Source organism: Anas platyrhynchos, chromosome 5 (assembly GCF_047663525.1).
Source record: "Anas platyrhynchos isolate ZD024472 breed Pekin duck chromosome 5, IASCAAS_PekinDuck_T2T, whole genome shotgun sequence".
Lineage (NCBI taxonomy): Eukaryota > Metazoa > Chordata > Aves > Anseriformes > Anatidae > Anas > Anas platyrhynchos.
Genome location: NC_092591.1, coordinates 45,989,921 through 46,014,761, shown reverse-complemented (window position 1 = coordinate 46,014,761; position 24,841 = coordinate 45,989,921). Strand labels below are relative to the sequence as shown.

At 51.9% G+C, this 24,841-nt stretch overlaps 1 protein-coding gene across 2 annotated transcripts in view; it reads left to right on the top strand.

Annotated features, from left to right (window-relative positions):
• HRAS (HRas proto-oncogene, GTPase) overlaps positions 1-24,841 on the top strand; it is a 36,183-nt gene that overhangs the window by 2,450 nt on the left and 8,892 nt on the right. For both annotated transcript variants that reach the window (XM_072038938.1, XM_038179385.2), the window contains exon 2: positions 23,273-23,426. In XM_072038938.1, coding sequence (XP_071895039.1) covers positions 23,316-23,426 — 111 coding nt within the window. In that variant the 5' untranslated portion in view covers positions 23,273-23,315. The remainder of the gene's footprint in view (positions 1-23,272; positions 23,427-24,841) is intronic.

Here is a 24,841-nt window from a genome sequence, read left to right as displayed (position 1 = left end):
AGCCGCTGAGCAACGGGAGAGGACTGGTGAGCTCGGGGGTGATGGCAGAAAGGCTGAAAGCAGCTCGAAGGTCGGTGTGTGTGTGAGGCACAGCTGCGCTGCTTAAATGGCCTGAGTGGTGTCTCGCCAACCTGCGGTGCACAGAGGTGCTCCCGGGCAGCCCTGTAAGGTGCAGGCCGGGTACAAGCCCCGGGTGGCTTTGTTGTGACTTGACCCCGCTTGGGTGGCATCGCTGGGTCGTGCACCTTGGAGGAGGGACTGAGCAGCAGAGAGCCCACGGGGCTTCGTGCTGCCTTAACAGTTACTGGGGGTTAGGCTCTTCTGCAAAGTCTGACCCCAAATCGCTGAGGAATTGCCTGCCTCAGAGACCAGAGCATCAGTTGTAAGGCTGATGGACGCTGGTTTTCCCTGGTCAGAGCTGCTGGCCTCTCTGTCCTCGCAGAGCTCCCGAGTATTTTGCTTTTACTGCTGGGGCCTTGCACGATTTTCCCAGGTGTTTGTAACAGAGTCCGTGTGTGTCCCCCCTCCGTGCACCCAGCCTCGCCACTCCTTTCTTTCCGCTCCTCCAGCGCCTTCCCAGCGTGATTAATAACATGCGAGCTGCTTCATTTCAGCACCAGGGCGGCTGATGCTGATTGAATTCCCTGCTCGGTCTCCTCGGTGGGCCTGGAGACTGACGGCTGTTTTCCCCGCGAAGGAGCGGGCTGGGGTGGGAGCTGTCAGCACGCCTTCTTTCAGTCTCGGCGAACAAACGAGCGGCGAAGCGTGCACGGTCCTACCTTCTATGTTTACATTCGAGCGATCCTGTAATTAGCAATAATTAGCTCAGCTCGGGGGTATCGCTTATGCGGCAATATTTAAACAAGGCTGGAGACCCGAGGGGCGCTTTTCTGCCTGGCGGAGAGCCCCGGGGAGCTACCCTCGGGGTGGTTCTCTTGTAAATCTGCTGCTCGGCTCCGGGAGGTGGTGAACGGGAGGTGGGAGCAGCATCCCGTGGCCTCCAGGGTTGGGGGGGTGAGGAAAGGTACTGGTGCATCGTTTTCCATGTTGCTTTCACCCAACATGCCTTGCCTTTGGGAGAAGCAAAGCTAATTTCCCAAACTTTGCTTCCCGAGACGCAGCCGTGCAGCCCTGACACCCCTCGCTCCAAATTCACCCTCCTGCGAATTTGGGGTCTGTTCTCCCCACCTTTGTAACCTGGACCGAAAACTTCACATTCTTGACTTAAAACAGCTCTCTGAAGTTGAATATGGGGGAATGTTACATACAATGAAAACAGAGACAAAAACTACCCCGTGCAGAGCGATTTTGGGGGGAAGGCTGCAGAAAAAGGGAAGAGGCAGGAGTGCCAGCCAGGGCCCGTCTCGCCTGCCATCTTCCCAGACACGCTGTGCCACTGCTTCTGGCAGCCTAGGAAAGCAAAATGGTTGTGCGCTGAGCACGCTTATCTAATTGTAATTTATTATCAGCTTTCTACATAATAGTTTTGAAGTGTAAGCTTACAACCAGAGCTTGATAGGCAGCAGATAAAAATGTAGAAGATGTTCAGTGTTACCTGTATTAATCTAGCAAGTACATTTATGAAATGGTATTTGATCCCCTTTATAGCTGGTTGAAGACCACGAAAGAGTATTAATCAAATAAATTATTTGACAAATACAGATGAGATTAAACAAATGATTTATTTGCTAAGTGCAAGTCAACTGCTCTGCCGTGTCACATTCCTCTTTCTCTTCTTATCTTTCCCTTCCAGTTTCACTCCACTCCTTCGTGGTTTCTCTTTCCCTGAGCTGTTCTCAGTATTTGTTTCACTTCATTTTTCCTTCCCCTTTCTCCTTTCCCTGTAGTGTTTTCACTTCTCTGTCATCGTTTTTCTTTCATTCTTCCTTCTGCCTCTCTTTTCATGCTTGTTTGGTCTAAATTAACCATCTTCCCCTTTTTTTCCACCTTGGTGGAGATTTTTACTGAACGCTCCTAGCCAGCTGACCCAAAGGCAGTGTCTGTGTAGGAATATGAAGATGTTTGCTCAGTGGTGATGCTCCTCTAGCTTTCCCCTGACTTTCTGGCTGCTGTGAGAAGGGTGTTTCTGCAATTCTGGAGTTTTCTTCCAGCTCTCATTCTTGCCATTTATTTTTCCCCTATGCCTTTTTATTTTTTTGAAGCGATTTTGACTAAATATCTCAATATCTTTGTATCCTAAGAGAATGACAAGGACCAAATGGCAGACTTTGTTCTTTGTTTTTGTATCCTTATGCAATCTGTTTCCATCTGCTGCCTGACATACCCCCATCTCCCCTCCTGGACCTCCTGGTTCCCTGCTCTCGGCATCATCGTTCCTCCCTTTCCTGCCCTCCGAGGTTACATCCGGGAGGTGTCTTTCAGTAGGGCAGGAGGATTTATTAGGGCACTGGAAGTTTTTTCCCTTATTGTTACTTTTCAGAGCCTGGATGTCAGGTTGGTTGCTTTAGTGGCAGGAGGCGAGCAGGTTATTGTGCCTGACCAAGCAGAATATTCACCTTAGCAGATCCTGTATTAAAAGATTAAAGTGTCCTAAAAAAGAGCATGCTGTTATGGATAAGACTTCTTTTTTTTTGGATGAAATCTACAGAGAATATTCTTGAAAACAATGCGAGGAATAGAAAGCGATGCATTTCAGGGGAGGAAATTTGTCTTGCCTTGGCAGCAAAGCTCAGACAGTCTAGAGGCAAGTGATGGAAGCGTTCAGAGCGAGTGATTTGTCTCCGCTGATGATTGCAGTGGTGGTGCTGCAGCGAATGAGCTAAGGCACGGATGTCACAGTTCCCTGCTTCGGTGCTAGGAGCTGCGCGATGACGCCCTCTCGTTCCAGGAGGAAAGGTCTCTGCTGGAGGTGAGTTACGCCGTGCCTCTGGGTTGCGTGCAGTGCCCTGGATAACACTCATGCGCTGTGCAGGTTGCAGCCTGGGCAGCCTGCAGTTACAAAGCACGACTGACCGGGGAGGAGGAGGCCAGGAGGAGTGCTCCTGTGCAGTTGATTTGCTGTGGGGAGAGAAGAAAGCTGGTGATGTTAGTTTAGCATGATAGCTATCCAAAGGAAAACGCTTTGTGATTATCTGTTCGGTTCCCTGTCCTTGCCGCCTGTTTCTTGGTCTCATGAAAACCTGTGCTGATTAATGGCTTGTTCAGGCAAAGCAAAACTGGAATCACCAACTCCTTGCAGCCGGAATCCAGCTTTAAATTTTAGTAGGATGGTCTGTCTCCCGTCAGAGAGAATGCTCTTTCCATGCTGGCTGCGATACCCCCGCCTTAATGCACGACCTGCCCGTGGCGTCTGTCTGACGGTGAAGTGCGATCCCTGAACGCCATCCATCTCGCCAGAGCCGGTGCTGACAGAGGGCTCAGTGGGTAAAGTGCAAGGCTGAGGACCCAGGAGCCCTGGCTCTCTCGCTGCTCTTGGCTGAGCTTGTTGCTGTCTCTCCCTGGACCCTCTGCTTTGTTGGGAGTGATGCCAAGCAGGGTGCTGGGTGGCTCAGTGCAGAATGTCCCCTAAAAAAGGGGGGTGTCCTGGCTGAGAGTGCTCTGGTAAGGCAGAGGCAGCAAGAGGATAGGTACTTGCATAACACAGCACTGGGCACATCTGTAAGTGGGTTTTTCCTTTTGCATAGCTAAGCCCATTACAAATCAGGCTGCTCACATTTAAGTTAAATTCAGGAGCTGATGGAGCTGAATTTAGATGCGTGTGGGAGCGGTAACTTGACAAATGCAAAAAAGAGACATTGCCACAGCTACAGTTCTCGGGGAAGATGCCTGTACATCATCTGCTTGTTTAGCATCCTTGGAGAGCAGCAGACACTGGGGAGGAGCTGTGACCTGTGAAACGAAGAGGAGGATGCTCTGGCAATGGGAGAAGGCGGTGAGTGAGATCTAAAAAGTCAGGGAGCAGGAGTGAAATGAGAGGAGCCCCTGTGCACGATGGGGTTGGGCACTTCTCCTGCTTTCCCTCAAGCTGTTCTTCAGCACAGCCCTGTAGGAGGAGAGGCGAGGAGTGAAAGACGAGATCTGTGGAAGAAGGCATCCCCAAGCCTGCTGCACGAGGTGGGCTGAGAGCTTTCCTGCCAGTCCAGGCTGAATCAGTGTGGCCAGCCGAGGGTCTCCCTGAGAAAAGCAAGCTCCGGTGAAGAGTCTTCTAAGGAGAGCCTCACTTCAAGCACTTAGGCCTGAAGCGAGTCGGGATCTTGCTGGGAGGCTCGTTGAGAAGTGAACTTGGTTCATCAGCTGGAGTGTCAGGCAGTCAGGGCTTGCTCCAGTGCCCGGTCTGCTCTGATGCCTCCTTCGCACCATCTTCAGCCCTTCTGTGGTTTGCATCCAGCTCCATTCACAGTCTTCTCCGAACCAAAGAGGAGTGTGTATAAAATAGGTCTGAACATATGAAATTAGGCTGCAAGTGATTTATTTAGTCGCTTGTCCTTTTCATTACCCAGCTAGCTGCTGCAGCAGCCTCCTGGTGTGGCACTGGCTCGTGTATTTCTGCAGTGACAGTAGCATGTGTGCTCTCTCTCTGTGTCTGGCTTTGTTAGAGCAAGGAAGAGAGGTCAGAGTGCTTGGTGTTACACAAGGCGCTAGAATTCATCTTCCAGAAAAAGAAGGGTGGGCTTGAGAAGACAACCTTTTCAGTGTAAATGGGTAAAACATCAGTCGCTTGGAGGCAAATGGGACAGACTCCAGCTTAGGCGTGTGCTAATTCTGTGACTGACTTTTCTCTGGTCTCCCCTTGCATCCGTATCTGACTGGGTGGCTCATTTCAGGTACTGCTGGGCTCCTGCCGTGGGCAGACAGGCTGTGCTTTGCAGCAGGCAGACCCCGTTGGCAAGGTCAATGCAAACGTGTTGCCTGGTGCTGTGTCAGTTCTGCGTTCCCGTCCCTGCGATACGACCGGTGTCAAGGGATCAGGGATCGAAGGTTTCCAGCACCCAGTTAGAGATGTCTTCAGGTGCAGAAGGCTGAAAATGCTGTCACTTCATCTCAGCTACTGCTGGTGGTGCCTTGGAGCTGCAGCACGGGCTTCTCTTGGTCGTACCACTGCAGCCCAGCTTCGGCCTCCACGGGAGAGTTTCTTTGAAAGATGCTAGAGGGATGGAGTGAAAGGCTTTCTCCCCACAAAGAGCCTCAAGAAAGCGGGGTTTTATTTTTAAATATTTTTGGTATCAGGTCTTCAAACAGATGTGAATGTCCCTTCCGTGTAAATCTTCAAAGCTGTAAGTGGCATCATGTCTTCAGGAATGAGTTGGTACCCCATAGTAAACCCAAGTGTCTTGGCCTGTTGTGGGTTAGAAAATAGTGAGAAAACTTAAGTAATTGACAAAAAATGCGGTAGCCCTCTGGATAGGGAGAAGAGGAAGGCTTGATGAAAAACCCAGGGAGCTTTTGGCTCTTGATTTCTGCTTGCAGCAGGTGATTCTGAAATGAGCCATCTCTCTTTCGTCAGCTGCTCTGAGGCACTTTTCATGGAAAGAACAGTGGATGTAAAACACCAGATGCAGTTAATTGATGAGGTATTTTAGGATAAAAAAACTTCCTGGCGGGAGGGGTGGTGGTGGAGGGAGAGGTAGATTTCTATGAGAAGCAAAAAACCTTTATGCTTTTTTTTTTTTTTTTGAACTCGTTTCCCAGGCACCTAATCTAATCTATCCAAAACAATTCTCCTGCAGCCAGGGCTCACATATTTTAAAAAACAGTGTAGAAAGGAATGTATTGTGACAGTTTAATTTGCCGCTGAAATACGGTCACCTCTGGGGTAATTCAGGGAAACCGTAGAGGAGCGGATGATAAAGCTGCTCAGGAGAGGAGGTGAGTAACGGGAGGCTGTTCGGCTGGAGTGGCAGGCAGGAGATGCCAGGGAGGTGTTTGTGGAGGTGCTCCGAGGCGGGTGAGGAGAAGACCCCCTTGTCCTCTGGAGATCGGATGGATTAGGAGGGAAGGGTGGAGGATTGCAGCACGTCACGAGCCAGGCTGTGTCTCTGGGAGCTTACATTGCTGAACACACATAAAGGACGAGTCCTTTGGTGTGCCTGCAGATAGAAAATTAAGACTAGCTCTTGCTGCTGGAAATGGATGAAAGGGCTGAGGCTGCATCCGTGCTCCTGAGACCCGTCCTGCCTGCTCGGAATTAGGGGCAGCGTGATTCAGGAGCCGCTCTCTGGGAAAACACAAGCAGCAGGTCCCTGCCTGCTGAGCCTGCAGTACAGCAAGCTCCCCGTTGGCAGAGAGCAGGCGTGGAGACAGGATTTCAGAGAGCCAGCCTGGTGGTTCTGCAATATCTGACACAAGCCAGCGCTTTAAAAATACACAGTGCTGCTGCTGCTGCTGTCAGGAAACCCTCCAGGCCCCAGTCTTCCGTGCAGTAGCTCCAGGTGGAAGCCAGTTGGTTCATTTTATGCTCTGCAGGAATGAATTATTACTGGTTTTGGTGATAAATGGTGGCACGGCGGGTCAGATCTGCACAGTCTAACGCCTGGGGAAGTCGCTGCATGCTCCAGTCCCTGGCTAGGTGCTGCTGAAGGCGCAGGACAGCTGACTGGGAGCTGCAGTTACAGTGCATGGGTGCAGCTTCTCTCCCTGCAATCTCTTCGCTTTAAAGAGAAAACAAGGCAATCGCAGGGTTCTTTTAAGACAACAACGGAAATCCAGCAGGAGTTTTGGAGCAGAGGTGTCCAGTTCTAAGTAAAGAAGTCCGGAGTTGGTTTTGTAGGCCAGTTTGCGGCCCTCAAAACCAGCCTTGTCCGAAGTGTGAACTCCTGGTGAGGAGAGGGAAAGCTGAGTGGGTAACAGGGGGTTGGGGTTTTTCAGAGCATGCTAGTGAGCACATGGTTTTTGGCAGGACTTGGTGATTGCATTGCGACAGGGTTACAAGGTCTTGCTCAAATTCTGCTGAAGTCGGCTGAAAAGCTCTGCGAGCTGTAGCGAGCATGGGCCGGCAGTCGGAGCGGCATCTCTTAGGACAGTTTGGGTTTTCATCTTTGTTTCAAAGCCTGCCTCCAGAACAAGCTTATTCAGGCCACAGCTTTAGTAAATATCCCCAGGGAGGGGGAGGCAAAAACAACAACAACAAAAAAAAAAACAAGTCAAAATAGTCAGAGGGCTCCTGCTGTGGCTGGCAGCGGATGCGTGGAGCAGGACAAGCAGCGGGAGCAGGTACCTGTTGGGATGAGGGTGCACGGAGATGATGGCTGAAATCTGAGGTGGGAGCCTGCAGACCCTGTCGTGGTGTAAAGTGGGGTGGATGCAGAAGAAAAAGCTCTGCCACCTATAAATCATCTTTTCATGGAGCTAATTTGAACATCTTTTTGTTTTCTGAACCCTTCAGTTCAGTTCCACTGTAGGTAAATGTTGTGCAGGCTCTTCCATGCTTTTTTCCCCTGTTTGATTTGAGGGCTTTTTGTAGCAACTTATTCCTCATTTATCCTGCTGTCAGGGAAGTTATTCTGCCTGCAGTCCCTCTTTGAGCCTAATTTTCTTATTTTCTGTAGCACCAGGGCTGATGGCTTCACAAATCTTACAATAACTCCTCAATCTCTCCTCGGCCAGTCTAGCAGCGTGACAGCTCCATTTAATGTGTGCTCTCTGCTTTGGCTTTCTGCCCCCAGACTCATTATTTAGCATTTGTCTGCATCAAACCCCGGCGTTGCCAGCCCCAAAGGATCATATATCAGAAGTCACGAAACAGAGAATCCTCAAGACTGCTCTGCAAATCCCAAATCTGCCCGTGGCGCACGCAGATGGCACAGGTCTTTTTTCCTTCCCTGTCCCCTGTGTCTGTCCCTGAGCCCCTTTGTGTGCGTGCATCCTTCCCTGCCAGCCCCAGTGCCTGTTTTGGGGTGTAAAGTGAAAGCTGCAGCCTCGCCAGGCTCTGCAGTTCTCACAGCACTGAACATTTGGCTCCTGGGATGCTTTCCCTTCTTCTGCTGGCACAGAGGCGGGTCGAGACCTGCAGCTCTGCCTCCTCGTCGGCAGCCCAGCGGCCCCCGAAACGCCTTGCATCCACTTGGAATATCGTTCCAGGGAAAAGCGCTGCGGAGCTGTCTCTGCGGTAGATACTCGAGAGTATCGGTCTCTCTCCTGCCGTTTGAAGTGTGGTGTTACCTCCAGGCCTTGGAGGCTGGGAGTGCTTTCATGTTGGGTGCAGTCCCTCGCTGAAAAGCTTCCGAGCTTGGTGCAGGATGAGAAACATCAGGGTGCAATTTGCGTGCCCAGACGTTGACATCTCACATCTCGGCTGCTTACCCTCGGCCCCCATGGATGCGCGGCGGAGGAAACGAGCGCTTTCATCTCGTCCTAATGCAGATGTCTGAAAGCAGGCAGACAGATTGCGCCTGTCTCTTCCCATCGATCGCAGGGAGGCTCCAGCTGATGGGCTCTCTTGTAGGTGAGATGAATCCCACCTTGACTGCCTCTGTTTTGCCAGGAAGAGTAGCACAGAGAGCAAGGCAGCGTTGAATATAGCCTGTCCTTAGCTGTGTGCTGTCTTACCTGGTAAACCTCTACTGCTTTGCTTGAGAAGCTGTTTTGTTGCAGTTCCTTGCTGGCTGAGAGCTGGAAGGGTGCAGATACCTCCCAGCAGCTCCCTCCCGTGAAGCAGAGGCTTGAGACCTCGAAATCCTAAATCTGGAGCCGAGACATTCTGCATGGGGACTTGGGGTTAACCCTGTGGTGCCTCCAGGTTACAAGGGCAGCAAACATGGGTGCTCTGGGGTTTGGTGGGTAAAACCCATGCCCCTTAATGCTGGAGCACTGCTGTGTTAACAGAGCTGGGTTCTGTAGGGTTGTTTCCCACTGGTGCTCAGCCTTCGTGGTTGCTGTGGAAAGCAGAGTGGTCTTCAGGGAGCAGGGCGGAGGTGGCGAGAGCCATTCGTGAAAAAAACTGCAAACCTGAGCTGAGCCAACAGGTAGGAATAAAGCCTGGTAGCCCGGGGAGGATTTTCTTCGCTGGCTGAGTTTCCCCTTTGATTGGGAGCGCTTGTTCCATCATGCCTTCTCCTGGAGAAGAATTAGCCCGGTGGCAGGAACGTGATGCACCAGGTGTTTCGGGAGCGAGGAGGCTGGCTGCAGCAGGAGCCTGTGGAGCTCAGCCTCAGTCCCTGTGCTGGCGGCCAGCACCGAGCCTGCCCTGCCCCATTTCTTGTCCTATCCCATGCCTGTGTGGTTAGCATCAAATCCTATGACCCCCCAAAAAAACATGGCTTTGTGCTCCACCTTGCTGCTTACTGAAGCATTAATTCCTGTGAGGTCAGATACCTGTAAATCAGCGTTCAGTTCTGGACAGCCTCAGGAAAGCCACTGCTGTGTTCCAGCTGCTCCAGGCCTTTTAACTGCGGTTCTCAGCTGCTGCTCTTCATGTAGGTGAGGAGCCCTGGGTGGTTTTTGAAGGGTCTGCAAAAGCCGTGCAGTACAAACAAGAAGTGCTGTCAGGGAGCTGAAGTGTGTTGTTCGGAAAGCTGCACAGGGATGTGTTTTTTTTTTTAGGATTGATAAAGGCAGAAAATCATTGCTGTACAGTAAACGTACCCTGTGCAGTAGAAGACCAAATGTCACAACCGTAATGTGCCCACGAAGAGACCTGGAAATGTCAAAGGGGCTCCAGTGTCTTTGCAGTCACCGAGAGTATGTTAGGGGGAAAATTTGGGGCTGACCGCAGGTTGGAAGCGCATGTTGCGTGCTGCATAGGAAGGCAAAAATACCTCAGTGTTTGCTACGTGGTGCCTCATCCTCCCTTTGCAATGCACCTGACCTCTCCCTGCTCTCTTAACCAGCTGCCTGTGTCCAGGACAAGCTTTTCTGCGTTACATCCCACGATGTGAAGGGCTGGGGCTGCATGAGGTCTGCTCGAGGGGATGGATGTAGCTCTGCAGCCAAGACGGAGAGTGTATGGAAAACCTTCAGGAGCCTTTAATTCCTGAAGGAAGGTGCCCCAGAGCCTGGTAGTGCAGCCCCACAGCATGCGTTTTGCGTTCATTGCCGTCCTTCCCCTCTGAACTTTGGCACGACAAATAGTGGCTGTGTTTGAAGAGTGTCCCAACGCCTGGCACAGCACCAGGCACTCGCTGCTCTCTGTGCGCCTCCCGCTGTTTGCTGTGCCTTCTGCCTGCTGGTTGTGGGTTCAGCGGGTGCATCGCTGGTGGACCTGCCCCGTTTCCCAGCTCTTCTTCGGTAGCTGCTTCTGTTATTTCTTCCATGGGGGAAAAAGCCAAGTCAGCGAGGTCCCAAAGAGACATTAACACGGGATTGTTAGCGCCGTGGGTTTGCTTTGCTCTCCCGGCTCAACAGTACTGGTGCTGGAAAGCTGGCGGCAGGAACCAGGAGCCCTCAGTCTTTGTCAATTTTCTGTAACTGTGTGCCCTTCCTAACTAATTTCTCTGGTCTAATTCCCAAACGAGATGTATGTGTAACTAACTCCAGCAGGGCTCAGAAGGCTGCATCAAGCCTTAGGCGCGGGAAATAATGGCACATGGGTAAAGCTGCACGTCGTGTCCCAGGCAGAGCTAACCTTGTTGCACGAGGAATTTCCTTACGAGTTTAAGACCTTTTGGGTGGGAACCAGGCTCCCATCATGGAGAAGCCATCTTCCTTCCCGTACTCCTACCGAAGGCTCCTTCAGTTTCTGATTCAGCTCTGCAAATAGCGCCCGGTGGCTTCAAACTGCCTGAGCAGTAGGCTGGTATTATTTCCCCTGTGAAGGCTGGAGGGAGGGAGAGAAAATTAAAGCAACTTGTCTTAGCCTGAGTCAGCATCACGGAGTGACGAGTGTGTCTCTCTGGAGCCTAGTGAAAGGTCTCTGCCTTATCTGGCTTGATACTTCGCCGGTTGCACAACTCTCACATCCCCTAGATGCAAATATTTTCCTGGGGATGGCCCCAGTTGCCCAAGCAGGGCGTTTGTTCAGATTCTCATGCTTTGCAATTACTATAAGCTTCTCGTGAGAGAAAGGAGGGGGAGTGGTTCAAGGTGGTTTTCTTTTTTTTTTTTTTTCCTTCTGCCTATTGTTGTTCCTCATCAGCTGGTTGCTTTGAAACAGCGCATTGTGGTTTGCCTTCAGAGGCAACGTGGCGCTGCGAACGCGGCTTCAGAGAGCTGCTGGCAGCTTTTGGCTGCGGGCGAGAGGTGCAGGCAGGTTGTGGTGCTGGGGTGCCGTGGTGCTGAGCTCAGCACCACAGCCGGCTGGTGCCCAGCAGGATGGAGCCATCATCCATCACCCAGGAGCAGCAGCGTGAAGGCAGCAGGATGTCACCCAGGGGGACAGAACCTGGAGCTTTGCAAATAAATGTCCATGGTGGGTGCATGGCAAGCTTCATTTTAGGTGCAGCTGCAGAGCTTTGGGTGGACCTCATGTAGCCAGCAATTCATGGCGTTTTGGAGTGTGCTGAGCACTCCTTGGGTTTCTGTGATCTTCAAGAGCATCAGTTCCTCTGGTGCTGCAGAATTAAAAAAAAAAACAAACAAAAAACAACTTGCTAAAAGTGGCATGAAGCACTTGTCATCTAGAGCCCAGCTGGGGCACTGACTGTTTCACAATGGTCTCAGTGTCTTCTGCAGACCTTGCAGCCATGTGGGAGCCTTTAAAAAAGGCCGACTGCGTGAATTTTTTTGTCTGAACAGAGTTTTGGACTGTGAAGTCAGATTCTTGTTTGGGTTGACGTAGTTTATCTCGAGTTTGATCAGAAGTAAGTGGAAATAATGACAAATTAAGCCTGTGGAATGTCAGCCTCCGCTGGGAACAGCTCCTTTGCAGCACATCTCCATTCCTCTGCCCAGTGTTAGACATCGGAGAAAGGCACACAAACTTCTGCTTACGTTTCTAAGTATGATGCTGAAGATGAACAGAGTATGACCGGGGGTGACAGGCCAACAGAACTTCAGCAGCCCCTTCCTCCTCCTGTGGGTTGTAAATAGGTGTTTATGGCTTGTGTGATGTGCTCGCTCCCTGTCCTGGGGCAGCAACAGCCCAGGTCCAGCCACTGAACCCTGGTTTGGGATGCGGGTCCTACCTGAGGCAGGACAGGAGCAGGACATCATTGCGTGGTGGTACAAAAGATGTGTGGTTGGTAGGGGTTTCCAAATCCAAATCTTGGATCCTAATCAGCCCTGGACTGCAGGAGTTCATTTAGGAGTTCATTTACCCCAAGTTCTGAGGATGGATTTTGAGGCTAAGTTGACAGGCTTTCAGAGCTCGCTGCTTTTTCCCTGCTGTTCAAGTATGAATTTTCCTCTTCTGTGAATATGTTCCCCCTGCAGAACAGTGCAGCGTCTATTTTTGCTCGAGTAGTGTTTCAAGTTAAAGTTAGCTTGTTTGACATGCAAGCTGGTGGTTTTCTGTGGGCTTTTTCTGTTTAAAAAAGCTTTTTGCAAACATTGATTTTTTATTTTTTTTAATGCTTCAGCTGAAGTTCCTGTGTGGGAACAACGAGAGCTATGTAGGAACCGTACCCACTCCGCCATGCTGTGGCCTTGGAGGTTCGTTGTAGGGACAGACACAGTCCTCAGGGAGCTGCTTTCTGAAAATAAGAGTGGGTTTAAGGGGGAAATGAGGAAGCAGTTTATTTCCAGTTAGGTGTGAACCATGTCCGAGAATGACAAAGTGCTGTGTATGCCTTAAGAGCCCTGAGGAGCAGTGCTGGTGAAGTCTGCTGCTGCCAGATGAAGGAGGGAGCCTTCATCAGTACATCATCACTTCCCAAAACCTCACTGGTGACTTGTGTCTCCTCCAGGCTCCTGCAAAAGCAAATAATCATGTTTGAGATCTTACAGCCAGTCCCACATTTCAGTATGTTTCCGGGAGGCCTGATGATACTGTTAAGGCATTAAAAAAACATAAAAATCGCAGTTCAATCTTAATCTCTGCATTTATCCTTCTTTTCCAAGGAAGGATCTTTTTGTCTTCTTACCAAGCTTTTAAGGAGAAATGGACAGTTTGGTTGTTCTCTGTTTGCTTTAAAACAAAACAAAACCCCAACCACCACCAACACTAAACCAAAAGAGAGGCCCCAGGCCCTCAACAAAGCTCTGAAAGATCTGGTGGTGCACAGGTAAAGACGATGTGACTGCTCTTTGTGGCTGTTGGCTTGAAGGGATCACTTCCATGTCTTACGGGTAGTTCCTCCTGAGCCTGACTTGAGGCTCACAAGATGGCTCATGCTGTGACAGGAGCTGGGAAGCTTGCGTCACCTCACGAGACAAGGCGATGTTTTTAGGAGAACCAGCTCACATCACCTGCCCATTTTCTCACTTTCTTGTTCTAACTCGTACAGAACAACCTGAGCCCGTGACATGTGTTGTTGCTTGGACATTTGTTGCCCTCACGGCCTCTACCAAGTCAGCAGAGGTACCGCGGGCAAGTTCTGCAGGTAGGGGTGAGGATAAGTGGAGAGGCCTCAGGCCACGCGTAGCACCAGGCCATTAAGCTCAAACAGCAGCTTCGGAACTGTTGCAATTAATGTTTAGAGTAGCAGCCTGACAAAAATGAAATAAAATCACTGTCTTTGGTGCTCGGGAGGGCAGATGCTGAACACCTTGGAAGGAAAGGTTGGGGGCCTGTTTGGTTGATGAGGGCTGATGGAGAAGGGCGATAGCATGAGTTGCTCCCAGCACTTGGTTGTTTCAGAGCAATGCTGGCCATATAACTGTTCCTAACCCCCACTTTAATAGCATATATCAAGTAAGTTTTAGTCACAATGATGAGGTTGTGTTGCTATATGGTAGGGGACTGAAGGGAGATGCTTGGATTTTTCCCAGTGGGCTGAAGGGAAGGTCATTTTATTTAATTATTTATATTTTAAACCGAAGGCACAGTGTCGTGAATCAGCTGGGTCTCGGCTACAGCAGTTCTGTCTGTGGTCCCCACGTGTTACCCAACGTGCCTGCAGCTCCCGTAGGCTGGACAAACCCTGAGACCACGATGGGACACCTGCAAGCCTGGTTTTCTGTCGCTCCCCTCGCAGGAGCTCATGGAGGCTCTGCACATCCTCGGGAGCCAGTGCTGAGGAACAGGAGGGAACGCAAAGGTAGGATTTGGGTTAATTAGGAGACCTCAGCACTTGTTCTGACTCTACCATGCTTCACTTGGCTGAATTGGTCCATCGTGTTTCATCATGTTTCTGCTTGGCTTTTTGATTGCTGACTTTCAGAGCTGCTCTGCAGCCTTCCTCTGTGCCTCCTGACTGAGTGAACTTGTATTTTTAATCCTTCATTTCCCAGGAAATGTCACTCTGCCTTGTTCCTGTCTCAAGATGCTGAGAGGGTTAAATGCTCCATATGTGCTAAGGTTGAAAACAAAGATAACATGAAGCCTTAAGCCAATGTTGACTGGCTTGCCTTTAATGGCTTCATTGATGATACTTTCTGCCTTTCCCTTAAACCGATCCTCCAAGGTCAAATATCAGGCTGGACACTCAGGAGTTTGGTTTTGACTTTTAGTTTGGGCTGGCTTCTCCCTTCTTCTGGAAAATTAAAAATCTCACACCTTTTCCATACTAGACACACATAGCGGCTCAGGGCTGTCAGGTGAAGTTTTGAAATTCTGAAGCTCTGAATTTGCCTTTTGTGGTCCTTCTTTTCTGAGGCCAAACAGAACTGTTTCCATGAGCCTTACCAAGTCCAAGAATAAATCCAATTAACGCTGCTGTGTTTCTTTTTGGAACGTGTCTGCAGTGTGTGCATCCTCAGCGTTGTAGAGCTGAGCTCCTGCAGCAGGATCAGAAAGTCTGAGGGGAGGTGTAGGAACCCTCTTTCTTGTTTAGAGAATACCCAGTAGGACGAGACCCTGCTCTGGGTCTCATACTTAGGGTTGATTTCCACTGGAAAGAGGAAAAGACAATTTTGGGGCTACTTGAGAATCCTCTATGACATCTTCCATGCCCAGGCATTGCTTCTGTTGTCCTAAGGAACTGAGCTGGGAGCCAGACTGAATGCTGCTTTTCTACTCTGTTTATCCTGGGAAGTGTAGCACAGTTCAAAGCTCAGAAGTCCCTCTTTTGATTGCCTATACTGGAGATAACAATACAGGGAAAGAAAGCGTGCCTATTTTTGTGCACGTGAAAGCTGACAGTGCCTGTTTAGACCAGTGCTTTAGCCCTTTGGCTTCGTACTTATTTTTTTACTAATACAAATAACAGCAGGCTTGTGCTGAATGTTTTATCCTCAGCGTTAATTTCATCAAACAACTTACCCGTCCCCTTTCTTTTTGTTAGCAGCTTTTCCTCATCTAGCCCCCTCTTGCCCCTGTCCAGCGACTTGCTCTTGGCTCTGTCCCACGATGTGATGCACATCAACGTTTCTTGCTGCTGCGGGGCCAGGGGAGTTCGCCCTTCAAGGTTGATCTATGATGGAGGCATATTGACATGCCTGAGGGGAAAAGAAAAAGGACATTAAAGGACGTTTCAGCTAGATGAGTACCTGTGGGCTCACGTTGCTCAGTTTTGCTCTCCCCAAGCTGTGACTTCTCCAGCTCGCACTGCAGACGTTTGGGCAGTACTTTGCATGGTCTCTTCCTTGGCGTACCCACAGCAGAAAGCAGATGCTGAAGAAGGAGGTGAAATGCTGTTGCTGTGTTCTGTAAGCACCAGCTGTGTTTGATCGCCAGGTACCTGCTGGAATGGCACCAGCTGCTCCTCTGTGCCACCCTGCGGGCAGGTGCTGGTCCCTGGTTGCCTTTTTCTCTCTGGAGACTTGCACGTTTTCTTCTTTCTGCCCCCAGTTCAGAGCCTGCATCCAAACTCCCTTATTTTTGTCCTTTTTCTTCAAAAATGGACAGCTCAGCTTTGCGTCCTTTTACTTCGTAAGAAACCTGACTCAGTTTTGCCCAGCAAGCTGTCGTTCTGGAAGCTCAGGTTATCTTTCAGATAACTGGGAAATCTGGCTGGTGTGACCGGAGGGAGCGCTTGCCAGTGCTTTTGTGCTGATCCAGTGCTCCTCAGAGCCCCGCGTTGCCTTTTCCTCCCTGGACAGTTGCTCTGCGTGGAGCCAGCACATGGTCGAGTCCGAGAGGCAGGGCAGTGTCCCTGGGGTGTGACGGCCATGTGAAGTGCAGTGAGATGGCCGGATCCGGACCACCTCCTTGCCTCCACCACAGACCAGGATCCAGGGATCAGTTACGCAGCACCAGATTTCAAAACAGGGAGAATATTCTCAGGGATCTCGAGAAGACCTTGGTGCCTAACCTTTAGGCCTTATCAGGGGAACCTCAACTGCTCTGCTGCTCTCGGAGGCTTTATTTACTTGTTAATCAGCTTGTCAAGCTTCAGTTAACTTCTGCGTTGAGGTGGAGCCACATCTCTTGCAGGTCTGGTGCCTCGCTTTTCTGTGGTTTCTTTTCAACCTTAATGTGCCTTTGGAAGCTGGCTGTGAGCCTGCCCGAATCCTGCACGTCGTCGTTGCTGCAGGCTCCTGAGGAAATTCTGGAAGGAAACCACCCCCCCAGCTTCTGCTGATGGTGCAGTTCTGCCTGCAGATGCTGGAGGTGATGGAGCTGGCATGGTGATCCTGTCCCCTGCACGCCCAGCTGCGGATGGGAAGCACGGTCTTGTGGCAAAGGCTCGAACTTGAGGGAGCAGAAATCCCCAGCTTTACCATAAGTTTCCTGTGTGACCGTGACCGAGTCACTTAATTGCAGCGGGTTCCTCATTGTGAGCGGAGTTATGTGCTTGATTGCTGGGCTCTGAGTTCTCGGTTCGGGGTGGGTGCAGCTGCACGGCAGGCAGGCAGGAGTCCCTGCGCCGTGGCTGTTCATCTGTCACTCCTCAGCCAAAAGAGGGAGAATCCTCTCTTTCCAGTATTGGGATGTGTCAGTCTTATTTGCAGCAGATCTGTGCCGTGACAGTGATTCATTTAAATAACCCACCCACAGCAACAGTGCTCTGATTTTTAAAAAATCCAAATTTGGCTCTGGTGCCTTTAGACCTCTCTCCTCCTGTGACTGTTGCTTGATGCTACCTGCAGGATGCACCCACCTTGCTGCTGGGCCTTGGCAGTCATCCTCCTGAGCCGTGTCTTGCTGAGAAGTTCGTCCTGTGAGAAGTGCTTGCTCTGGCCGAGGTGTGTCTGCGCAAATCCTCACCTCGCTTTTCTTCTGTGATGCAGCTGAGCGAGGTCAGCTCCTTCTCTTCCCTCTCTGGGCCCCCCTTTCCCAGGCACCCGTCAGGGAGAGCGTTATTGGTGCAGAGCGATTCACCCTGGGCGGATTGCAGGGTGAGGAAGGGATTTGTTTAGCTGTCCTGCTCAGCCTGTAAATCAGCGGCGTGCCCCGGACTAGCTGCTGCATAACGCCTGATGCATATTCATGCCCGCGAGCAGCGCAGCACGGCTGGGACAGCTTTGTGTCACCGTGCTCATAACGTGCCCCGGGGGGACGGGGGCAGAAAGGGGTCTGTCTCAGCAGCAGGTGCCTGCCTGCTTCCCTTTATCTCCCTCCCCAGCTGCCTGCTTCTTGTTGGCTCCCCAAGATGCACAGGCACTTGCTTTTCTGCAAAAAAAAGTGCATTTTTTTTGTGCCTGCAAAAGCTCTGCAAGGGCTAAATGAGTGCGGAGGGATGATCATTATATTTGATCACGGAAATGAAATGGCTCACTAATAAAGGAGACACTCTAGAAATATCTGATTTTGGCTCCGTGGGGTCACTCAAGCTGTTCCTTTGAGCTCTGGCTTTGAACGGAGTGAGAGGAGGTTTTTATCAATGTCCCACGGGGAGGGCAAGGCAGGGAACTCGCTCTCCTTCCTTCCTCGGGCCATCCCCGTGCTCCCTCACCCGCCACCGCCTGCAGAGCCGAGGCCGTCGCAAACGTGCTGCTCTGCCCCGTGTTTTGAAAAATGGGGGGGAAAAAGGCTGTGCCACGTTCCCCTGGAAAAGATGATGCTTCGGAGGACGTGATTAGCAGCCTGGGGTACCCCGTGTGAGAGGGTGGGCAGGGATCCACCCTGCTGTTCCCCTTCTAGTACAAGACCTAGGGGCTGGCTGGGGACGCGGGCAGAGATGAGTTAGGCTCCAACACGAGGGTTGTGTTGTTCCCCTGAGGGGAGCAGACCCGTGGAGCTCCTTGCTATAGGACAGGGTGGGTGGCAGGAGCCTACGTGGGCTCAGGGGAGGCTGGAGGAGTCCTTGGGAAAGAGAGCTGTTGAGGGTTGCTGAACGCAAGCTGTGCCAGGCCCAGGAAATCCCCTGGGCTGAAAATAGCCAGACGCTGGGCGAGGAGCAGGGGGAAGCAGCGAGGGGAGGCTGGGCTTCGGCTGCACCAACATGGGGATGCTGGAGCCTTGCTTTTGCTCCAGGGTGAACCTGCCTGCAGCCCAGCCGGGATCTGCTGCCCCGTACCGGTGTGCTGCCGGAGCTGGGTGCCACTGGGGTTGTGAGGATCCGGGGTTCCTGCTGTTTCAAGATGTTTTCATCTCATTTCCTGCTGCTGACCAACAGGCTCCGTTCCTTTCCTTCCACTCCCCAAACCCGGCTCCCTGTCTGCATCTTGCTGCTGCAGTAGCTCCAGCGAGACGGGGCGTGTGCTGCTTGCACCGTTTTGTTCCCAGGGACCAGAGCTTACTGATACTCTTCCAATAGCATTTTGCTCCCAAAATTGACCTTTTTAAAGGCTCTTTTCCATGAAATGTTAAAAATGAAAGAATTGAAAGCATTATTGAGACAATTCTCAGAGCTTCCCAGTTGCACAGACCTTGTTTCCTCACCCATTTATTTCCTTATGTTATTCACATACGTTAGGCTTTAAAGCAAGCAGGAAGCCCAACAGCCAGACCCTATTTCCATTGCAAATTTTTTTTTTCTAAATGAAAATGGCTTAGATGTGTTTCCTGAAACCGGCTTTTTGGTTTTTCCCTGTCAGCAGTTGCTTCGGAGGCACGGGGCAGGGTGGGGAAGGAGAGGAGAACGGAAATCATGGAGGGAGAGCGCAGTTCTTGGGGATGGGGCGCTTTTTTCCCTGACACACGGTGTTGGTCGCTCTCTGTCAACTCAAAAAAAAAAAAAAAAAAAAAAGCATATCTCAGCTGCAAAATGCTGCCTGTGACCCCTGCAGAGTGTTAAATGTGGCCCTGGGTTGGTGAGTGCCTCTGGTCGCTGCCCTGGCCTGTTTCGGTGTCGGCTGCTCTCTTTTCTCCTGTTACCCTGCCTTGTCCGTGCTTTGGGGCATCCTGTCCCTGCCTGTCCCTGCCCCCTCCCTGCGCTGGTGGCACAGTTGTGAGTTCACAAGGATAGCCAGAGGGCGGTTTGGGCTTTCCCCCTCGCTTTACTCTGCCTCTCCGAGCATCCTTGCGCAGGGAAGTGCCGCTCCGCGGGGAGCTGTCAGCTCTGGCAGCCAGACACAAAGACCCAGCAGGCAACCAGCGGCTTTCCCATCCAAAACCTGCACGTGGAGCTTTTCGCCTCCCGCTAAGGCCCTGGATGGGAAGTTGCCTCAGTTTAGTTTCTGCCTTTGCTACTGGCGATGGCTTCTTTGCCTGGCTTTGCTGGCCTGTGGGATGAAGAGGAGGACGGTGTGCGTGACCAGCCTTGCCTGTCCAACCCCCGTGACCAACCCCAAGGCATTACAACCTGGTACCAGGTCAGGAGGTGGCTCAGAGGCCAGGATTTTAATGGGTTTAGTTGTTACCTGCAACGTGGGCTGTGTTTTTAACTTCCCTGGGTACCTGTCCCTCTCTCCATAAGCACCTGCCTGGCCCCACGAGGCTGTGATGTGGGCTGGAGGGGAAAGCAGAGGAGCCCATTTCCTCAGACCTCTCTGTGGAGCAGCAGCGAGTGATATCTCTGTAAATAAGCCACGGTTGGCTTGGAAGTGTGCTTCTCCTGCAGACACCCCAGTGGGATGGGCTGGTCGCTCTCAGGGAGAAGCGGTGGTGGTGGAAGGTGAAGATCCCACCATAAACTGCAAGGACGTTACGGTACCTCGCAGAGCTTCTGGAGATGTGGGTGTGAGCAGCCCAGGCACACACAATTTGATCTTGGGGCCATTTTGCGCTGCTGGAAGTTCCCCTTCACTGGTGAGTGCAAGTGTAATGAGAAATTGAGGAATTGAGGAAGTTGTCTGTGCTTACACTCGGGCCAAGAGGAGAAACGTTGGTGATCAGCTGATGGCAAGTGCTGCACTGGCTGTTCCTTGGGGTCAGGCTGTGGTTTATAGGCTCCTGAGATAAGGGGCCTGCTGGTCTTTATGTTGAGTATAATCGTTTTGATGATACTCAATATTTTGTATTTTGTATCATCTAGAGGTGACTCCTTTCTTGACTATCAGTTCAGAGAGAAAGCTCTACGGAGATTGTTTGCTGGTTTCTGGTATGTTAATAAAGCCACTTGGCATCGCTGTGACGACCAGGTGCTTTTCTTACAGAGGGAGCTGGCGAGAAAGAACTTCGTTAAACTTAGGAGCGGGTGAGCAAGAGCAGCGTGGTCAGACCAGCTTAGTGCCAGCAGCAGGTAACTGTACTGCTTTTATTAACTACCAGGCAAGGTGCAACACGAACAGAGAGAAACCAGAGATCAGCAAGCTGTCGGCAGTGCTGGTGGGGATGGTCCCACCCTGCTTTCCTCTGTCCTCCCATCTCTGCTGGCCCGTGCAATGACCAGACGCTCGAGCACCACCTCCTGCCACCCTCGCCTGTCTTCTAGGAGAGCACGATGGTGGCACGATGGCAAGTGAAAAAGAACAGGGATTTAACTTCTTTGTGGTCAGGTAGTCTCTGGCAGAGGCGATCTGTTGCCAGAGGTGCTCTGACTTAAGCTGTGTCCAGAGCCAGGACCTGTCTGTGCCTGTTGAAGACCTCGTGCAAAGCCATGGCTTGCACCTTGGTGCGTGAGCAGGTGGAGGGGTGCGGGCAGCAGGGTTTGCCTTGTCATCAGGCAGGATTCCCGAGCTGCAGGCATGGTGGGCTGCTGGTGACAGGCTGAGATGAGCCGTGTGTTGTAGAGGACTTGGGGCTGCTCTGCCTGCTAGGAATCCTTGCCAAAGGGAACTAAATCCAAACGCTGCGGCGTTTGTGGCTGAAAGGTTCCTCAGTTCTCGGGATGAGACCTATTCAGATACCTGCAGAGGTGGAACTGTTTTCGGGTGCATTAAAACGTGCTGCTGGTTGACAGGTGGGGTGTAAGCGTTCAGCAGTGAGCAGCATTTGTAAAACTTTCATCGTGGAAATGTGAAATCCACGGGGGAGGACTCGGGGGCTAGCGGGCTGGGAGCAGCTGCTGCTGCCAGGCGGAAGCGCTCGGCTGGGCTTTCCTAGACAGCTTGAATGGGAGCCAGGAGCCCTCTCTCTCCGGGAGAAAATCCACAAGGTCAGGAAATGCAGCAGCAGCTCCAGCTCCACGCTAGGGCCCTTGGCTTGGCACTGAGATCCCAGCCCTTTTCCCAGGCGGTGCGCTCCTCAACGGCTCCCATCTCCTTGGGGTCTTGCTCAGCTCTTGGTCCCACTGCCCTGCGTGGCTTGCTGGGAATCCAGCTCTCAGGAAGGATGCTGGGTGCTGCGGAGGTGATAAGTTTGGTTTGGTGGGGAAAACACTGGGCAGCGACCCAGGTCAGCCTTCCAGAGCGCTGTTCCCGCGTGGTGCGGGACTGGGAAGCTGTGCTTTTGTGTTTTCTTTTGGGTCAGCTCTGTCTGGCCTCTGCACGAGCTGCTGAGAAACACAAACTCTTGTTTTTCCTCCACTGGAAATTCTCACACCAGGAAACGTTTTCACAACATTTATCATCAAGCCGTGCATCTCCATCCAGCAAATCCCCGTGCTGCAGCGTGGTAACCCGGCGTGCCCGTCACCATCTCCCTGGCAGAAGCCCCCGCGCTTCCCTTCCCTGCCTCCCCCTTTTGGGAAAGCCACAGTCACCAGAGGTCCTGCTTTGCATCGTGGCTGTGCTTGCTCTTTTGCAGCCGTTCCCTTGCTTTTCCCCGAGATGGTGAGTGCTGAGAAGGACACGCTCTTTGTTTGTCTTCCTGCTGCTGAGCCAGCAGCTAAGAAAAGGGCTCCGGAGAGAGAGAGGTGGCTGGCTCTGACTGCTCCCAGCCCGGGCGGGTGATCGAGCTGTCTGAGTGGTTTAAGGTTGCAATCAGATGGGGATTGAAGTCAGAAAGTTCTGGCCTACTTTAGAGGAGATCTCTGCTGCGTTAGCAAATCCAGCAGATGCGGACAGGGGCTGGGCGCAGGGTGGCCGCTGCTGGTACACCGGGTGCCAGCCTTAGCACCAAAAACACCCTCCCTCGTCTTTGCAGGAGAGGTGGCAGCTTCTGCCAGTGGCTGGATGGCAAACACGGAGCTACCAGGAGCAGCCCTCGCCCCTGGGAGCAGCAGGCTGGTGGTGTGTGAGCTCTGCCTGCGGGATGCCAAGCAAGCAGAGGGGCCACGCGTGCGGCGATGCCTGCCCTGGGGTGGCTCTCAGCAGGCAGGGCTTGCAGCCCGGCGAGATTGCTATTTAAACCTTCGGGGTTTTGTAATCTTCCTGCCGTAAGCGCCGAGCTGAAGTTCCTCTTTCTCAGCAGGAGGGGAGCAGGAATATAAGGGGGGGGGGGAATTTTCCCCCGCCGAAGGGTGATGGCAAGTCCGCATCGCAGCCTGATTTGGAACTGGTTGTAACGGGCCTTCCCAATTAATGCTTTCCCTGGTAGCATCCTTCTTCCCTGTGGTCTCTGCCAGCCTTCTGTATTCCCTTATTCCATCCTCTATATTCCCTCACCTAGCGCCACTCGCAAGTTTGCACGCGGCCTGTCAGGCTGAAGGATTGCAGAGCACCAAGGGTGAGGCGCTGGGCACGTTTTTGTGTTGGCTTTGATTGATTTCTTTCCCCATTTTAAAGTAGCCTTCATTACGCAGGGAGGGTATTAGGTTAAAGAGCTCTGGATGCTGCAGTTCCTCGCTGTAACTGTAGACCAAGCCTCGTGTTGTAGGTGAGGTCATCTCGTGTCTGAGACCCCAGGGAATGGGATCATAAAAGGCAGCGGATCCCAGAGGCATGGCACGGCATGACAGAACAAAACAAATGGCGTTTTTTTCTGGCCAAATTTCCAGGGTAGTTGGAGTGCTGGATGGGGAGAATAAAAAAAGTCCTTGACCCCTGGGACATCCCACATTTTCCCCATTTCTGGCCGTGTTTAGAGCTTGGGAGGAGAGGCCAGGGCAGTGCTGGAGAACACCGTGCAGCGAGAATTTGGTGGCTACTGCAAATCCCTGTGAAAAACACAGGCATCCCCAGCCTCTCTGCCTTTCCCAGCCTCCCATCTGTGCCCCCTGCTCTCCTGACGTGGTGGCCGTGTCTCTCCTTGCAGGTCGGGCTGCTCCTGGAGGTCCTGAGCTGGGGTCGGCTGGAAGATGACCGAGTACAAGCTGGTGGTGGTGGGAGCTGGTGGCGTGGGGAAGAGCGCGCTGACGATACAGCTCATCCAGAACCATTTCGTCGATGAGTATGACCCCACGATAGAGGTAAGCGGTGCCGCCTGCGTCTTTTCCTAGTGCTCTTTGCTGCAAACCCCATCAGCTTGGGCTCGAGTCTGAACTCGAGCAGGGACGGTCCTCTGCTTTGCAAAGCCCTTCTCAGCTGCCGCCTGTGCGTTTGGAGGTCACGGCAACCGATGTGTGCGTCCTGAAGAAGGACAGCAGTGTCTGCTGGAGAGAGGCAGCGAGGGATGCAGCAGGAGCAGGCAGAGCCAGGAGAGGCAGCACAGAACTCCTCCTTGCTGCCACCTAGGCAGAGGTTAAAGGTTTGGGACCGATGGGCCATTTTGTGCCCGTGCTTCCATTTCTCCTTCCGTGAAATCAAAGTGAAGATACTGACTTCCCATGCAGGACGTTTGGAGATTTTTCTGATGAAATGGCTTTTGTCAGAGCTCATCCTGCAGTTTGGGTGAGGCAGGCGCAGCAGTGTGGGGTCAAGAGCCCAAGCAGAGCTGAAGACTGATGATTATTTTCTTTATATTTTATCTTTAAGAGATCCCCACAACTCCACAGAGCAGGGAGCTCAGGGACTGTCTTTGGACTGCCTAATACATGGTTATAGATCTGCTCTGCAGTAGGAAAAATGACACTGTGGTTCTTTTCTGCAGCTTGCAGGCTCTGTGAAACAGCCCAGGGAGAGACAAAACGGGGCGCTCCTCTGTCTTGTTCACTGGGCTCTGGGCTTTTGTCCTCCTTCAGAGCCCAGCGCGTTCATCCTCCAGTGGGAGGCAGAGAGCTGGGGTGTGTCGCAAGGCCCAGTGCTGCTCATTCTCCATCACGGGGAGCAAAAGATGAACGTCCAAAAGACGGATGTACTCGTCTGGAGTCAGCGGGGATCTGTCTGTCCAGCCTGGTCTGTCAGGCTCAGTACCCCACCTGAGAGGCAGCCAAGTACCTGTGCAGGAGAGGTTCAGTACTCAAAATCCACTTTTCTGCATTTCAAGTGTAAACAACAATTATTATTATTTTTTAACCTTTTAAACCTAGCCCCTTCTCCAGCTGTTTTCACTGCGTCCCCCCTGCTTGCGAGATGCGGATCACCCACCGTATGATTTACACCTCGGGCTGGGGGAGGTTTGGGCAGGACCGTGCTCGTGGTGCCGCTGCTGGCAGGAGGAGTAAGTCCACCCTGGGAATGCAAATCACAGCTCGGTCACGCCTCTCAGACAATAACCTCCCTGTCTGCAGTCCTGGAGGATTCTCCACCAGATGTGTCTAAATACAGCTGTGGTTACCGCAGTTGTTATTATTATTATCACAGAGCCTAAAAGGTCCCAGCTGAGGTCAGAAAGCTATTCTGGTAGGTGTTGTATGTGCAGTCCCCACCCTGAAGAGCTCACAACTTAAACAAACAAGAGAGACAGGGCTCGGTATAAAGGCAGAAATGGTTTTATCCTACAGAT